The 19,386-nt window shown below is 36.9% G+C and overlaps 1 protein-coding gene across 1 annotated transcript in view; it reads right to left on the bottom strand.

The window, feature by feature from the left end:
* The window catches only part of UNC13C (unc-13 homolog C), a 527,267-nt gene that overhangs the window by 243,937 nt on the left and 263,944 nt on the right, over nucleotides 1-19,386 (bottom strand). Inside the window, 1 exon segment of the mRNA XM_003784369.1 lies at nucleotides 9,405-9,561. Within this exon segment, the coding sequence (XP_003784417.1) occupies nucleotides 9,405-9,561 (157 nt within the window).

Here is a 19,386-nt window from a genome sequence, read left to right as displayed (position 1 = left end):
CAAGAAATGATTCTGCTTCCCACTGATGCTATAGCAGGGTTGGACTGTCCTCTTCACGGAAGTATGACACTGTGGCGAGATCAGAGTTTTGCTAATAGTGCAGGGTGGGGTTTTATGCATTAAATACAAACAAGGGGAAAACATCAAAGGCACACACAAACCCGATGGGCAGAAACTCCACTATTCTGAGTCCCAGTTTTTTCATCAAAAATAAAAACCAGGGAAGAGATGGGATGCAATGACAGAAAATTTCTCTCCCTACATTAACATTCTGAAACCAGCAAATTGCACTTTGGTATGTAGTGACAGAAAGGGAAACTTTTCTGAGTAGTTTCACGTAGGAGGTGGATTTATGGTGCCTAAGACTCTCATTGCTTGAAGTCACTGATTTGATGGAGTGAACTGAATATTAACAAGAGTTGATGAATTGTTCCTAAGTTGAAACTTCAGTTCTCTGAGTAAACTGCCTTCATGTTTACACATCAGGGAACAAAGTCTGCACCTGCGTGGAGGGAATAAAGGAGCATAACAACTGAAATTTGCTTCCTCCCTGGGCAAGTTAAGACCCCTAGGCCAAGGAAGCCATCAAACATAGAGATGAGTTGAAATTCTTAAATTATTCTCTGCCATTCTCTATTATACATACCCAGGGAGGAGGTAAACCAGGCCGGCCTTTATTAACTTCCCAACTCCTACCCCACGTGGGTTGGTGGCTCTCATTAAAATAAAAAAAAAGATGAGCCCCTACCCTAATCACTTTAGGTCACAGTAATGTTAGTCATTCAAGAGATTGTAAAAGTCACTGTAATTCGTGTCATGTCTCTGGTTGATTTATCTGACTTCCATGATTGGTGCAAATCTTCAATATTGCCCATGTTGTGGCCCCAATCACTGGTCCTTATTTATACGCACTGGGAAAAATTGTGCTGATTCTCTGCCCAATATCCAGTATTTCGCTGTTCCTCTCTAATACAATCTCATGTGTCAAATGTGCCCAACATGAAATTCTTATTTTCCCAGACTTCTTTTCCTCTGGGTATGGCCATGTAGCATGGTCTTGGCCAAAGAGTTTATTATTTTTTCTTTTTTTAATGAAAGAGATGTTGCCTTATGCCAAAGAGCAAAGTTACCAGTTACTCAGTTACCATATTATCAGTTATCTAATTTTTTTTTTTTTTTGACACAGTGTCTCATTCTATCTCCCTGGGTAGAGCAGTGACATCATCACAGCTCACAACCACCTCAAACTCAGGCTCAAGTGAACCTTTGCCTCAGCCTCCCAATTAGCTGGGACTATAGGCATCTGACATGACCATGACCCTCAGCTAGTTTTTCTATTTTTAATAGAGATGGGGTCTCATTTTTGTTCAGGCTTGTCTCAAACCCCTGAGCTCAAGGGATCCACTTGCCTTGGCTTTCCAGAGTACTAGGATGACAGGCTTGAGCCACCACGCCCTGCCAATTAATTAATTATTATTTGGGGTGATCCTAAGAGTGCTTGGCAGATAGTATTTGGTATATTAGTGTTGCCCTCGATTTCTTTGTTAAATATAACTTTGGAGCTTTCTTACTTTTTCCCTTTGTGCTTCCTCCCTTTGCCCACCTAAAATCTAATAGACCAGTGGTTCTCAACCTTCCTAATGCCGCAGCCCTTTAATACAGTTCCTACAGGTCACAACCCACAGGCTGAGAACCGCTGTAATAGACCCTAGAAAACACAGCCCTTATTTCATGCCCACAAGATGAAAAGCTAAACGAACGTTAGGAAAGTCACTCCCAGACCCTCCCCATCCCATCTGCACTCTTTTCAAAAATTACAGTCTGGAGCAGCTCTCCCAGCCCTGAAATCCTCACGTCTGGAGTTCAGTTACATGAGGGAAAAAACGAAATCGTATTCAGTTCAGTGTAGGTGAGTTTCTGTTTCATGCAGCTGAACAGAATTCTGACTGATATAAATCACACATTCGGTTTCTCTCCCTGGGCTTCAGCGCCCAGCTGAAAATCTTACATTCAAGGAAAAGAGAAAACTGTGGAGAAAACTGCCGGGTTTCTTGTCACTAAATCCCCAACAATATCAGATGATGTGAAATTAAAAGTATGCTGCTGATTGAATTTTCATGGAGATTCTTTAAACAGCAGGACAGCTTGAATTTTACTGTTATTTATGTTATTATATTTAACTAGATTGATTTTGCTTTTGCAGAGGAGGCCCCACCGCCTGTTGGCCATCTAGTTAAATAACAAAAGACTGGATGACTAAGAAATGTTCCTCTAGGGGAATGTCACAATATCTAAAACCACCACACTATTCAGTTTTTTGTATTAGGAAGCCCATTAATTACCATGACTAAGTATTGTCAGTTATCAAAACTTTGGGTTTAATTAGTTGACTGGAATAACTAGCCCAGGTTAGCAAACTGTCTATAATGGGCTAGATGGTAAATACTCTCGACTTCCCAGACTCTGTCACAACTGTTCAGTCTGACCCAAAGCACTGGAGCTGGCACAGACAGTATGTAAGCAAATAGGCACAGTTATTTTCCAGTGAAATTTTATTTATGTCTACTGAAATTGAATTTTATGAAACTCATGTGTCACAAAACAATAGTCAATTTTTTTCCACATTTAAAAATGTTAAAACTATTCCTCGCTTCTGAAAACCAATTTTAGCTTACAAAACCCAGTTGGGAAGCTGGATTTGGCTGATGGGCAGAGAGGGGCTTTTGACTGGGGGACAGGCAGTGGCCACCCCATATAAGCCCTCTCAGGATGCTTCTCCCAGGATTTGGGGGACTGTGGAAGGACAGTTCTTATAAGAAAGGAGTGCTTAAGCCTCTCGTCATGTCATCTTAAGTTTTTGTAATATTTGTAGGCATAACATAAAAATTATTCTGATCTGGATTAGCAAACTGGGCATCTTTTTCAGACATTATAATTTAAAAAGCAATTATTAATAAAAAAGAGACACATTTCAGGTAGAGTTAATGCATGGGCTACTACTATATTTTTTGATGTTTTAATTCATGTTAATCATATGAACATATTGGACACATATGTACAGGTCTTGTTGACTTGAGATTAATATGGATATCAATGGAAATGTCACAAAATTATAAAATATGGCTACAATAATGGTTTCAGTGACAAACTGCTTCATAAATTTCATCACTTCAAAGGATAGTTAAAGAGTCCCTTCAAAGGAAAATGTGAAAAGCACTGGAATGTTCTAGTTCACTAATCAAGGCCCCCTGAGGTTGCCCTCAGCCTGACTAAGCTAAACAGGCTTCTTCCTGACACAAGGTCCTGACCCCCTTTCTTAGAGCATTTTCTTCAGAAAGCTTCTAATTGCAAGTTCTTTCTCTCCCCTTGAAATGTAAATCTTTTAAAAAGCCTCTTGCCAGTTTTATAATCCAAGAAAGATCTCTGAAAGATTTGGAAGCTTTCCCTTTGAAATGTGATCATCAAGAAGAGAGTATCCCCATATCTCAGCCTTCTTGGGGATTCAGGAGCCTACTTTTGATAGGCATCAATTAACACAGATAGCCTAGTAGCCTAGTCACAGAAAAGAAAGTGCAAACTCAGAATAATTCAGAGTGCTGGACACACCCTGTTGTTCAACCTTCCCCCGACATCCTCTTGTACCCTCCCTGGGACCCTCTGATTTATTCCAGCCCTTAGAACCCTCCTTCCTTTCCTTTCTCTTCTTTTCTTTTTTTTTTGGTCAGGGCTGGGTTTGAACCCGCCACCTCCAGTACATGGGGCCAGCGTCTTACTCCTTTGAGCCATAGGTGCCACCCAGGTCCTTCCTTTTCTTTCAGAGGAGTTGAGTTCCAACTATGGTAAGCTCTGACCTCTCTCCCCCATTGCAGTAGCCTTGAATAAAGTCAGCCTTGCCTATTTAAATTTGCTGGGTGCAATTTTTGCTTTTATATCACGTATGAATCATAACATAAGAGATGTTTACTCAAATTTTTTAAAACTCATTAAAATATACGTAGCTTTATGAAAGTAAAGCAATCCTTTCTAAAGTATCAATTGTATATATTTTAGCAACTCTGCTAAAGTACTACATTATCTTTCTTTCTTTCCATAAAAAAAAAAATTCAGAATTTTTTCTATGTGAAGAACTGAGCAAAGAATCAGCAGCCAAGAATTATAGAAAAAAGTATTACAGAGGTTCGTCAGGCAATTCATTAAAGGAAAGATCATGAGGATTTTTCTAATTCCTGGATTTTATAATGTTTATGCTGTTCTTCATAAATAAATACTAATTTTATACAGAATTTTCTATTAAAATTCTTTTATTCTTAAAAGCACCTGTTCCTACCTTTGTGGTTTTGAAAGGACAGTGTGTCACCGACAACAGAGGCAGCTTCCCGTTGTAGGAACGCTAACAGTTCACTAGACTATTTTGTGCCAGCCTTTCCTGGTTGTAGGAAAGCTAACAGTTCACTGGACTATTTTGAGGATTATTATGCAGGGTTCCTCCTCCAGTCCTTCAGATAAGACTGTAGACTGTGTTAAATCCCTTTCTACTTAAAATTGCCAGGAGGTCTTCCATCACTGTGAATGCTATCTCTTATACAATGCTCTCTCTCCCCTCTGCAATAGTTCCTCTGCAGAGTAATCTTCCTAATGCAGAATTCTATCACATTGTACCCTATGCCTTAAGAATGAAGCTCAAACATCACAGCACTAAAGGCCCTCGACATCCAATTATCAATCAATAACTCCAGCCTCCTCTTATACATTCGTCTTTTATTCTACCTGCCCTACTCAGGAGGGAGACTATTTTACACACATTTGGTTGAACCTGTTTTGTATCTTCTTATCATTTTTACTCAAATATCTCCCTAGGCTTGTCATAGTTTTTCTACTAATTTGGGGCTTTGAAAATACTACTGATCTCTAACAGTCCTATTCTTTTGTCAAGTTTCCATGAGTCCCCAAAGAGAATTAATCATTTTGTGTCCCACTCAAAGCATGTACAAGATCAAACTTCTTTGGCACTTTCCACATTTTGACAGCAACATACCCAATGTAAACATTTTACACATGTTTACTTGATTATTCCATTAGAACATGACCTTCAGAAAGTAAAGGTCAACATTTATTTTCAGTCCTTCCATTACCTGTTGTAGTAGCTGACATGAAGTATCAGATAAATATGTATTGGATGCAAAAATAGACAAATAAAAGAAGATATTTAATAGTAAAAAATATATGTATTAGCATATTTTGTATTGCCTAGGACTGGCTATGCCAAAGACAGTATATATGCTTAGGAAACAGACAAACAAAAACAGTCAGGAAATATCAAATGAATTACTAGTAAAATTGCTACTTGTGTCAAAGAAAAAACTTATTAAATACGCTTCTTAAAGACTTCTTCAAAATTAAAATATTGACTTCTACCTCATGGAGTTTTCATCCTTTCCAACCCCGATCTATCCGTAAGTGTCCTTTATATACATAGAGATATTTTATCCAGTCAAGTTATCAGGTCTTTACTCCAGACCACATTTGCCCTCAATGATGCACTGGCAAACTGGCTCTCTGAAAGCAGAAAGCCTTAATGTTTAGCATTTGCCAATTTCCAGATGCGAATACTTTCAACATATGCCGTTTCAAGGATGGCTGTGTTTAACAACCAGCTTGAAATATCCCTGAAAATTTAGCAATCAGTCCTCATGAGCAGGTACAAGCCAGCTGTAGCATGCCAATGTTTTACAATCAATTTCCAACAGTCAACTCCCACAGTTATACCCTGGACCTGAGACTTCCCCTTTGGAATGGAATTGAAGTATAACCCTCTGTCTCTGACTCTGTCTTTCTTTCTCTGTCTTCTTCTCTTCTTTCCTCTTCGTTTTAATCATAGTTGTCATAGAGCCATCTATTAAAACCTAACCCCACAGCAAATCACTTCTTTTCTCTTTACAGCATCGTTACTGCATAAATTCCCTTCTATTGCCTTTTTTCCTGCAAAATTTCAGCATCATAATGCTGGCAAATCCAGGGAAGAGCTCACAACCCCATGAATTATTGTGACAACAAATCCATAGTGCCCAACATCATATAATACCAGCTTGAGTAGAAATGCCTTTTACATGGCGCAGAATTTCTCTTTGTGTTCCCCTGGGGGCTAATCCAAATCCATACCACCTTCCTCCTTTCACACTAGTGTATTCTTGAGGAATCTCACACTATTTCTTCAAGTTTCTGAAGAGATCTTGCCCCTTCTCATTCTAAAGCAGCAGTTCTCAACCTGTGGGTCACAACCCCTTTGTAACAATGAAAATACATCCTGCATATCAGATATTTACATTACAATTCATAACAGTAACAAAATTACAGTTATGAAGTAGCAATGAAAATAACTTTATGGTTGGGGGTCATACAAGATGTGAAACTGTATTAAAGGGTTGCAGCATTAGGAGGCATTAGGAAGGTTGAGAACCACTGATCTATGGCATTCACTGAATGACCCCCTGAAATCACACTCTGACCTCAACTGTTTAACAGGACAATGACCTTCTACTTATCAAATCCAATGGGCTCATTTCTTTCCTCACCTTGCTTGAACTCTCCATGATAAGTGACAATGTTGTGCACAGCCCCTTCCCAAAATTGTTTACCTTGCCTTTTTTAATATCCCATTTTCATTATCATGTTTATCCAATTTCTCTAACCATTTTCCTCACCAAATTTTGCTTATACCTCCTCCCTACATTCAAGGCTTCTGTGTTTTTCAATTTTTAAGCATTTTTCATTCACACCATAATTTCAAACAACATCTATACATTAAAAAAAACTACATTTATAAGAGTCGTGTTTCTTTTTTTCCTTAAATATTTGCCTGTTTTACAATTCTTTTTGGTAAGAAATCTTTTTCCACTGGATTATATTTGGAGGACTCAAAACATCTTGGTGACATAGCTTCAAGAGAGATAAAGAAAGTACCATATAATATCTCCAGGTCCCAAGTGACAGTGGTCAGGTGAATCAAAACTCAGGGCTCCAAAGTGGACATGGGAGAACATTATAATTAAATATATTTAACTTAGTAAATAGCATTATTTTCAGCAGTTAGAGAAAAATATCAATAAGTCCATATACAACTAACCAATTTAAGATGTACCTTAAAGAAATATTTCTTTTTTTCTCCAGTCTACATTAAGTTATATGATTTCTAAAATGCAATTTGTCATAACCATGTTGCCCCCAAAACACTGAAATGTATCCAAACCAATCAGCTTTCTCTTCTTTGGGTCAGCATGAAGTGAAGGAGCATGCTATCTAATTTTCCTCCAGATAGCTTTTATGGTGGATATTAATCATATAAACACGTCTTCTTTCTTGGAAGTTTCATAAGGCTGGCTTATGCTCCACAGGCAGAATATTAGAAACCAGACAATTTCATAACACAGAATTCTTTATGGTACAATTTACTTTATTCATTGTCCCAAGACAATGAGTGCTGTTACTAAGATGAGGTTTTTAGGAACAGAACAGTTCTGTGATCTGGCAGTTGGTCGTAACAGCATTTGTTGAGGTAGCTAGGGGATGTTCTTTGCTCCCAGCCCTTACAGGAGTCATTGAGGCTGACAGCTGCTGGTGATGCACTGGCTTATCCCGTACGCAGTGCAGGAGAGACAAATCCTCACACCTTACAGAAGAAGAGCATTTTTAACTTTTACAAACTAGTTTGGCATCTTTTCTCTCATTTGATGTTCATCTTAAATTTAAGAAAAATGTCGGAACACAATTGCCATCTCTATTGAACAGGTTGAGAAAATGCGGTTTCGATGAGTAAATTGATTTCCTAAATTTGAATAAAAACTTAACCTCCATGACTCCCCACCCAAAGAGTATTCTCTTTTGCTAGTATTTCATTTGATTTGTCATTATATAGAAATTACTTTTTCCTTTGATTCATTCAAACTCACCTCACACCCTACATGTGCATTCTTTCTTTTAGAACAAAAGGGCAGAAAAAAGAAGAAACCCAGCAGTACATTGTTCCCCCTTCTGGGTTTTCACCTTTCTATCTACTGTGCCTCAATTGTTTCTGTTTTATGACATGCCCCCAAATTTTATTTCTAATGACATACTCAATAATAAAAATCTATTCAGTGAATGAAATGGTAAGTATAGAAGACACAGAACTCTAGTGTCACGAATCAGTTTCTTACAAGACATCTTAGTTCCTCCAAGACAAAGAAAAGGAGAATAAAAATATGTATCTGTCCTGGCACCTGTACCTCAGCAGCTAGGGTACCAGCCACATACACCAGAGCTGGGTTTGAATCCAGCCTGGGCCTGCCAAACAACGACAGCTACAACCAAAAAATACCTGGGCATTGTGACGGGCAACTATAGTCCCAGCTAATTGGAAGGCTGAGGCAAGAGAATTGCTTAAGCCCAAGAGTTGGAGGTTGCTGTGAGCTATGATGCCATAACACTCTACTGAGGGTGGCTAAATGAGACTCTGTCTCAAAAAAATATATATATATCTGACAGAGTTGTTGAATAGCAATACTTCCTACTCAGCTGCCATGGCCAAAAACCTGGGACTCTTCCCAGGCCACGTTCTCCTTCCCTCAGTGCTTATGTCCCCAAAGGCATCAAGCATTGTTGAATTTATGTCCTGAAAAGCTCTGAAATTGTCCTCCTTTCTCCATCCACACTAATTCTATGTTAGTTTTGACTCTTACTGCTTCACTGAGATTACTCTTAATCCATATCCTATTTCCAGTCTTGACAATATCAATTTTATTATACTTGTAGAGCATGGATTCCAGTGATAGGTGCAACACACAGATCCCTCAGGCTCTTTAAGAGTTCTTACATTTCTACTTTCAATGTGCTCTTGATCCCTTCAAATACTTCAGATGGGCAGCCTAATTAGGTAGAGGTTGTTCTTTTAGGCTCTTTATAAACCTACTATTTTTTGCATAGAGCTGTGCTGTTATCTATCAGTATGGGTAGAAACCAACAGAAAGTGTCAATGAAGCTTCACAGGCACCAGAGAAGGTAGCCAAGCTCACACTTACCAGAAAACTATCTAAAAAATGGTGAATCTGAAATGATGAACCTCAAATTTGCATACATAGAAAACTGCCTATAAAATCTCAGCATTCCTTTATCAAACAGATGCTTTTCCCCCATTGGAAAAGGTCACTCCAGATAGGGAGATTCAATCTTATGAAGACCCCTATTGACATTCAGTTATTTCACTGAAAACATTGCAAATAAATTTTGAGATGTAGCCTATTACACTAAGAGATATACCCCAACACGTACCTTCTGCAGTAAGATTCTGAGAATATCTCAAGTCCAAAGCCTCTTGGAATGTGACTTCCATAAACTACTATGAATTTGAAAGTTTACAAAATGATACTTACACCAAAGTTGGTAGCGGCAAACCGATCTGAAGCAGACACCTGTACATTTGTCGAAACTGTGGTATGAGCATAGAAGGCATTTATATTAGCCAGCAAGGTGCTCATGACAGCAGGGACACCCGGGCACATGTATTTAGAAGACAGACATGAAAAGTGCCTGCAACACAAAAATCAAAAAGTGCTTTTAAAACAGAAACTAATTCACATAACAACATTGCTTTTAACATCAGTAATTAAGTAATTCCTCAACTTCATCCACAAAAAGGAGAGAAAACTCTTGTAATCTCTAATTGAATGAAAAAGCAGCAATTTCAACTATTGGAAAATTTCACATTCATAAACATGAAGTGGCTTAATTAGGATGTAATTTGCCACAAGGATGTGTATAACCCTTTCAAGTGTGTGAATGTTGTTGTGGGTGCATGTATCAAAAGTGCAATTTCCAGCGGAACTTAGCACTACCAGAAAGCAATGGCATAGGAGTCTCCCCCTCCTCAAACCCTGACTCCACTTATTCTAGTTCCTGAAATGCCTGATTCCAACCGAAATTCTTTTGCATTTGTATTCTTCTTGCATTGATGTTATAGCAAGAAACCCTCTGCTTGTTACACATTGATTGAATAAGTCAACTAACATCTGACTTGAGTCCAGTTTGTGCACTTTTTATTTTCAGGAAAGAATACCTTCCTTGAGCAATTCTATTGTCTAAGTGCTTTGTTACAGATAGGATTTAATTAGGCAAACAGATGAATAGTGAGGACAGATTGAGTTATATCAGCTTTCTGCTTAAGGACCATTTCTTTTAAAACTTGAACAAGAGTATCATTTGGAGCCATCAGAAGCATCAAGCATTCAATTCTGTAACTTCTTTCAAGGAAACCTGCTTCATTTAAACTATAACAAAAGACTCGAAAATTGAAAGCATAGCTTATGATAAAAGTGAAAGATAAAATATTCACAGAAGAAAGAAATTTTCTGTATATAATCTGATCCTATTTGGCTTTCCTATCTTAGTAATAGATCCTCCTCCTAACCATTTCTGAATTTTGTATTACTGAACACAAACACAGAATACACGCACATAAGTGCCCTGAGTGTCAACCCTCCCCCCCAGATAAATGAATGGAAGTCCTGAAATTTGTGATTTGCCTTACATTTCAACCAGGCTAACTTGCTGCCTAACCTGTTGTGATATTGGCCAAAAAGGTAGGTTAAAATTTTAAGTATGTCTTTGATAATAATGAATAATAATGTAATAACTTATGCCATGAGAATTCCATAATTTGTGTAACTTAACCCTGGAATTAGATTATCAGTCATAGTTTCATTAGGATAAATAATACATAGTTGAATTTATTATATACTAAACTGATTATAGTATCTATTTAGAATCTCAAAAATGATAGAAAGGTATTAAAATAGATAATAAAAATACCCTAGTGATAGGCTATAACATTTTTTTCCCCAAAAGTTCACAGGTAATTAGATTTATTAGACTCAAATCACAGGCCAAAATTGTGGGACATACAGTGCCTAAATATAATGGTGTGGGAGATTGCAAAAGAGAATATATTTACCAAGCAGGAGAAAGAGACATAGAATCATCATAAGCAATTGTCAAAATAAACAGTTAAGAAATTCAAAGCCTATGGATTCATTACTCTGAACCTGCATTGTCAATTTTAAGGGAGACTGGAAGTCATCACATGGAATAATTTTGTTCTTGGTTTTAAAAAAGATTAGTGTCCTCCTACTTCAGCCATGTTACTCAGCCTTTGCTTCTTTTAGCTGCCACCCTGTGATTTTTCGTGACTGATTAAGGTGGCAGCAACAGCTCAGCAGTTACTTCAAGCATAAATAATAGAGGGAAATGGGAATAACCTACTTAAGCCATTCACAGTGTGACTCCTTTAAGTGAAATAAGAAGACTTATGTTGAAAGTGACAATTATTTTCTGAAAATAATCTTAAAAGGAGAGTCAACAAAAGCAAAAATAGACAAATGAAATTGTATTAAACTAAAAAGGTCCTGCACAAAAAAGCAAACAATCAACAAGCAAATAGACAACCTACAGAATGAGGAAACTACTTAAAAACTAGACATCTTACAAGGGATGAACATCTAAAATATATAAGAAATTCAAAAAACGCAATAGCAAGAAAACAAATAACTACATTAAAAAATGGGGACAACCTAATCATATATGTCCCATAAAAGAGACAGTGACCAATAGATATATGAAAAATGGTCAACATTACTAGTCATCTAGGAAACTCAAATTAAAGCCATAATAAGATGGGGGTGGGACAGAATTATAAGATAGATTTTACCTAACAAATGCAAAAAGTGACCAAAAAAAGTGGTATGTGGATACCATGAAATACCATTCAACCTTTGAAAAAGATGAAGACTTGGGGCGGCGCCTGTGGCCCAAAGGAGTAGGGCGCTAGCCCCATATGCCAGAGGTGGTGGGTTCAAACCCAGCCCTGGCCAAAAACTGCAAAAATAAAAAAAAGATGGAAACTTTACATCTTTTGTATTAACATGGATGGAGTTAAAACACATTCTTCTCAGTAGAGCATCACAAGAATGGAGAAGCAAGACTCCAGTGTATTCAGTACTAATATAAAGCCCATAGAGGATCTAATACACACCCACTTAAGGGAAAAACTCAAATCAATTCAAGGTGGGGGGTCGGGGAACAAGGGAGCAGGGATAGGGGAGGGCAATAAAAAATGTGGCATGTGTCCATGATGGAATACCTATTTGTCCATAAAAATGAAGAAAATCCTGCCATTTATGACAACATAGATGAACCTGGAAGATATTATGTTAAGTGAAATGAACCAGGCACAAAAAGACAAACACCATAGGATCTTACTCATCTGCAGAATCTAAAAAAACTGAACACACAGAAGTAGAGTGGAATGGTGGCTATTAGAGGCTGGGGCAGTTGGGGGAGTGGTTGGAGACATGCTGGTCAAAGGATAAAAAATTTCATTTAGATGGGAAGAGTAAGTCCAAAAGATAGTCACCATATGACTATAGATAATGACATTGTGTTATATTCTTAAGAAATGCTAGATGAGTAGATGTTAAATGTTCTTACCACAAAAATGATAACTTTGTGAAATTTTCTATATGTTTAGTGGCTAGATTTAGTCATTCCACAAGGTATATATGCTTTAAAACATCACCCTGTAAATGACAAATACATATAATGATCTCAAAAGTTGCAGAAAAAGCAACCAATAAGATGTAGTATCCCTTCATAATAAAAACCCTCTAAAAAATAGGCATGAAGGAATATACCTCAAAATAATAAAAGCTGTACATGGAAAACCTACAGCTGATTTCACCCTATACAGAGAAAAGTTGAAAGCATTTCCCTTAGAACTGGAAAAAAGTAAGGATGCCCATTCTCATTGCTCATACTCAACATCATACCAGAAGTGCTAACCTGCAATCCCACTACTAGGTAAATCAGGCAAGAGAAAAAAAATAAAGGGCATCCAAATTGGAAAAGAAGAAGTTGCATCATTTATCTATCATGAGTTAATGTTTATGAGTGGTGAGAGGTGCAAGTCCTGTTTCAGTCTTTTACATGTGGAGAACCACTTCTCCCAACACCATTTGTTGAATAGGGATTTTTTCCCTGATGTATGCTGTTGTTTATAAGACTGGTTTCATCTCTAGATTCTTTGCCCTATACCACAGGTCTATGTCTCTATTTTATGCCAATACCATGCTGTTTTGAACAGTACTACTGGCCTCGTAGTATAGAATATAGGGTATGTTTTGAAATCTAGAAAAGTGATGCCTCCAGATTTGTTCTTATTTTGTAGAATTGCATTGGCTATTTGGGGTTCTTTCTGATTCCATATGAAGCATAGAAGTATACTTTAAAAATTCTAAAAGAAAGCTCTCAAAGATAATAGCCTATGAAAAGAATTTATGAAAAAGACCCCAAAGGCAATTGCGGTAACAACAGAAATAAACAAATGGAACCTGATCAAGTTAAAACATTTCCACACAGCCAAGGTCACAATCAAGAAACCATAGAGACAGCCTACAGCCTACAGAAAGGAAGAAGATGTGTGATGCTATACATCCAGCAAAGTGCTAATACCCAGAATCTACAAAGAACTCAAGCAAATCAAAAAGAGAAGATCAAACAACACCATTAAAACTGTGCAAGAGACATGAACAGAAACTTTTCTTATAATGACAGACTAATATCCAATAACCACATGAAAAAATGCTCATTGTCTCTAATCATCAGAGAAACGCAAATCAAAACCACACTGTGATATCACCTATCCCCAGTGAGAATGACTCACATGATAAAGTCTTAAAGCAGCAGTTGCTGATGTGGATGTGACAAGAAAGGAACATATATACTATTGGTGGGGCTGCAAACTAGTACAACTTAATATAGAAAGTAGTATGGAGTTTCCTCAGAAAACTGAAAGTAGCCTTACCACGGGATCCTGCAATCCACTACTAGGTATTTACTCACAAGAAAAAAAGACTTTTTATCATAAAGGCATTTGTACTTGAATGTTTATAGCAGCACAATTCACAATCACAAAAATATGGAAACAACCCAAGTGCCCTCCAATACATGACTAGATTTCGTGGTAAATGTATGTCATGGAATAGTATTCAGCCATCAAAAGATGGAGATTTTTTTAATCTTTTATAACAACCTGGATGGAAGTGGAGAACGGTTTCCTAAGTGAAGTATTATAAGAATGGAAAAACAAACATCACATGTGCACAGTACTAAATTGGAACTAGTAGTTTAACACCTACATGTTCAGAGGAGAGAAAAAACTCAATACAATTCAAGTAGGGAGGGGGAGAAAAGAGTTGGGTAAATTCCTACCTAATGGGTACATTGTGTGGGGGCATAGCATACTTCTTGGGTGAAAGACAAAACTACAAGTCAGACTTCACCTTACAAAAGCAAACTATGTAACCTAATTGTATGTATCCCTATAATAATCTGAAATGAAAGAATAAAGGAAATTTTGGATGCCATTGAAAATATAACAACAACAAAAAAGAAGTTGAAATGTCTTTGTTCACTTATAATACTATCTTACACCTAAACTATACCCAAGGCTCTCCTTCATAAATGAACTTGGTAAAGTTTCAGGATAAAAAGTTAATGTACAGAAACCAGTAGCATTTCTATACACCAATAATGACCAGTCTGGGAACCAATACAAGAGCTCAATCCCATTTATGATAGCTACAAAATAGTTAAATACCTGAGAACAAATTTAACTGAAGTGGTGGAAGATCTCTACAAGGAAAACTGCAAAACACTGAAGAAAAAAATCCTAGATGACAGAAACACATAAAAAATATCCTCTGCTTATGAATCGGAAGAATCAGTACTGTTAAAATGACCATACTGCCCAAAGCAATCTATAGATTCAAAGCACTTCCTATTATGATAACAATATCATTGTTTACACAATTAGAAAAAACAATCCTAAAATTCCTACAGAACCAAAAACTTCCAAATAGCCAAAGTAATCCTAACTTAAATTAAAAAGCAGAGCTGGAGGGATCACATTACTTTACTTCAAATTATATACGATTACAGTCACCAAAAGAGCACTGTACTGGTATAACAATAGAACATAGATCAATGGAACAGTATCGAGAACCCAGAACTAAAGCCTCATACCCAGAACCAACTGATCTTCAACAAAATGGACCAAAAACATATCCTGAGGAAAGGATACCCTATTTAATAAAAGGTGCTGGAAAAATTAGATAGCCATATACAGAAAAATGAAACTGGATTCTCACCTCTCATCATGTAAAAAATTAACTCAAGGGATTAAAGACTTAAATCTAAGCCCTAAAGCTATAACAATTCTAAAAGAAAATCTAGAAAAAATTCTGTTGGACTTTGACCCAAGCAAAGAACCCAAAAGCAAGTGCAACAAAACCAAAAATAAACAAATAGGTCTCAACAAAACTAAAAAGCTTTTACACATCAAAAGAAATAATCAAAAGAACAAATAGCTCACAGAATGAGAGAAAATATTTGCAACCTATACAGGTGACAAAGGATTAATATCCAGAATCTACAAGGAACTCAAACAACTGAATAAGAAAAAGTGGGCAAATGACAGGAACAGATATTTTTCAAAAGAAGACATACAGATACCCAATAAACACATTAAAAATGCTTAATATAACTAGACATTGAAGAAATGCAAATGAAAACCACAATGAGATACCATCTTACTCCAGTTAGATGGCCATTATTAAAAATCAAAGAACAATGGATGTTGACACTAATACAGAGAAAAAGGATTGCTTATATGCTGTTTAAGTAAACATCAATGAGTACAACCTCTGTGGAAAACAGCATGGGGATTGGAGGCCAGTGAAATTGGAGGCCATTATCTTAATTGAAATAACATAGGAACAGAAATTCAAGCACTGCATGTTTTCACCTATGAGTGGGAGATAAAAAATAAGTTCACATAGACTCAGAGAATGGAATAATAGATTCTGAAAACTTGGAAAGGTGGCAGGTGGTGGGAGAGTGGTACGAGATGTACGTTAACTGGTGAAGGTTTAAAAATAGGCCCAGACTCTGCCACTCTGCAATATAACCATGCAACAAATCTGCACATATGCCCCAGAAATCAATAGAAATTGAAATAAGAATTTAAAAATACATAAAAAAGAAAATGACATAATTATTATATATTGTACACTTTACAAGACATCTAAGGGAAATCGGAGTGCAATATGAGATGACCAGAGTATAAAAAAAAAATCAAGATTTGCTAATTTTACATTTTGAGTTAAGGCAATACCTTCATGATGAAAGTGTCCCTAGAAATGGTGGCTTTGGGATGCCACAGCAAAGTTTCACAACCAAAATGAAAAATTTAACAAATAATTTAAAGGTTATATATGAAAATGTCTATATAATATAGATAAAGCCATGCAAAAATAAATATAACTTTGAGTTATTGAGTTTAATGCAATCTTCATTATGTACTTATCTTTTTTTTTTTTTTTGAGACAGAGTCTCACTATGTTGCCCTTGGTAGAGTGCTATGGTGTCACAGTTCACAGCAATCTCAAATTCTAGGGCTCAAGCAATTCTCTTGCTTCAGACTCCTGAGTAGCTGGGAATACAGGTGCCTGCCACAATGCCCGGTTATTTTTTTGGTTGCAGTTGTCATTGTTGTTTAGCAGGCCCCAGGCAGGCTCAAACTTACCAGCCTCGGTGTATCTGGCCAGTGCCCTACTGACTGAGCCTCGGGCGCCAAGCCTATATATTTACCATTAATGCTAAAAATTATTCATAGGAATTTTAGAAAATCAGTGAAGTTACACATGTTAATGCTTTAGACTTTTCTTTAAAAATAACTTCAATTTATAGCCAAATAGTAATTACAAAACTTTCCTTTATTAAAATTGGCTAGAGGTATTATTAAAATTGATTCTAGGGGTTCTCCACTATTTAACCTTTAATCTGTTTTTTTATATTAAGCCAAGCGACCATAGTATACACATGTACTATATTTCTGGCATCTGTTTTAGAGATAAGAATCTAGAGTTGATTAAAACATCGCCCTAATATTAAAATGCTTATTCCTGATGGAGAGGCACACATATTAAATACTAATTTTCTCATATAGCAGAAAGGGCTATTATAGAATTAGCTAAAAGGCTTAAGTGAGCCTCAGGATACAGGAGTGAGGCTGGATAGCCTCCCTCTCTCTTCAGGGTTGCGTCTGACTTGCGTACTTGTGTCTGTTATTTCAAGAATGTGCTTGGTTTATGCTTTCTCATTCTCATATCCAGCTCATGTTCAGCACTGTATTTTCTTGTACATAGGAACTGATCAATAAACATTTCTTAATGAAAACAAATTACATCAATATGAACCAAAGGTATTTACGTATAGTTAGTAGAGGATAAGTGCGCGGTTACATTGTGGATGACAATTTATCAAAGCGTTTGATTACTTTATGAAAATGGGGTATAAGAGCACAGCAGTGAATGCTGTAAGGGCAATGGCTGCATCGAAGGTTAATAGTATTCTACTTATAATTGGTATGCTAAGAGCAGTATTTTAAATTTTCCAGAACATTAGGCAAATATTCATCTTAGAGAAATGACAAATATTTTCCTTTCTGATTAAAATTTAACTGAGGTGATCTCTGGGGTGTGATAGATGCTAGCTAGTTGCACATGAGCTAGCTTCCCAGGGAAAGTCCTCCTCCCCAAATCAAACAGAATGAAAAATCACCATAGTGCTGGAAATTAGGGTTATTCGTCTAAGATTTCCCAGTCTCTGGGAGGAACTTTCCCTAAATTTAGAGCAACTGGCTTGATTGGGGAATATTTAGTAACTGACTAAACTCCTAAAACATTAACCTGATCAGAGCGAAATGGGAGGATATCCGTAGGATCTATCCACCCTCCACCCGTGTATCAGAGACTCAGGCCTAGGTTGCAGCCCAGCAAGGCTAATCGATCGCTCCCTGTTTCATAGTAATGGCTCTCCAAGGCAGTGAAGCTGGGATTTTTCCCCACACCTTCTCACTTTATATCCATTAAAGAGCATGCAACTCCCAAGACTGTAATGCTGCGTGTGCAGTAGAGAACCGGCAATGGGATGTAAAGCTACTTAGAAGAAAGGGCTAGAAGAACAATGGGAACAGTATACCCTGGGGATTATATAGAACCTTTTATGTTTTGCTTTTAGCAAGATCAAAGTTACAGGTTGTTTACACTGCTTAGGAGAATAATAGGCTTAAAGAATGGGCCAATAGGATCAGGTAAACACTTTTCCCCCAGTCTAAAAGTGAGTTGCATTTGAATAGAATGACAAGGCAAAATGTGGAAAAATTTTAGGGGCTTTTCACTTTTTAACATCTGCAGGTGGATCCTGACAACATGGAGGGGGTCAGCAAATATGGATTTAATGGAACCCTGTGAGTTACTAAAACAAGCAGGGTCCAAATGTCTTTGTACATTATTATTTCAACACTCATATGCATACATCTGCACACATCACACACACACACACGCACACACACACACACGCTTATGTTTCTCTGTCTACACGTGAAAATGAAAATGACCCAAACCCCAATAGCACATATTACTAATTAAATGGTCATAGTGTCATCTCTGGTCTTAGCTATAGAATTTTTATTATTTAAGAAAGTACATCATATTTTTTAAATGTACTATTACATGTTTTATTACCCCACTTGGAAAATATATACAAAATATATGTTAAATTTTGCTAATTCACATTTTGTCCCATATTTAACAGTCTGTTTGTAACTTTAAGCATTAGTAAGATAACTCAACTTTTAAAATTTATTATTTGATTAACTAAATAAAAAAAATTCTTGGTATATATTTTCTTTAAAAAAAAAATACTTCATAGGCTTTTAAAGGAAAACACAAACCTGTCTAACTTACAATGGCACTTTAAATACTTTGTGGAAAAAGTCAAACAAAGGTCCACAAAATAATTTTTTTCTTTCCAAATTTATCATAGACTTCAGTAATTTCTGCTTAAGAAGCATATGCCCCACAATAGGATAAAATTACTATTAAATAGGTATCAGTTTGACTTCGCTAGGTACATCAGGAATTTTACAAATATTAATTGAAATATTTTGATGCACAAATTCCTGAGGCAAAATACAGGAATGAGAATGGTGAACATGTGAAAAATCTGATAGCGTCAAATGGAAGGACCCTCCCAAATAAAACCAACTCGCCCAAGTAAAATGTCTCACCCAGGAAAGAGGGAATGTGCCCACCCCCACCCCTCCAACCCCTTAAATCCCCATCTACCTTAACCCATGTGCTGACTTCCTTCTTGAGCTCAGCTCACCCCCACCCAGGTGGAAATAAAGGCCAATGTTGCCCACACAGAACCTGGACTCCACGTCCTTTCATTTCATGTTTT

This window comes from Otolemur garnettii, unplaced genomic scaffold (genome assembly GCF_000181295.1).
Source record: "Otolemur garnettii isolate 467f Iridium unplaced genomic scaffold, OtoGar3 scaffold00011, whole genome shotgun sequence".
In the NCBI taxonomy this organism is placed as follows: Eukaryota; Metazoa; Chordata; class Mammalia; order Primates; family Galagidae; genus Otolemur; species Otolemur garnettii.
Note: the sequence above shows the minus strand (reverse complement) of the source record. Positions and strands in the feature narration are given on the sequence as shown.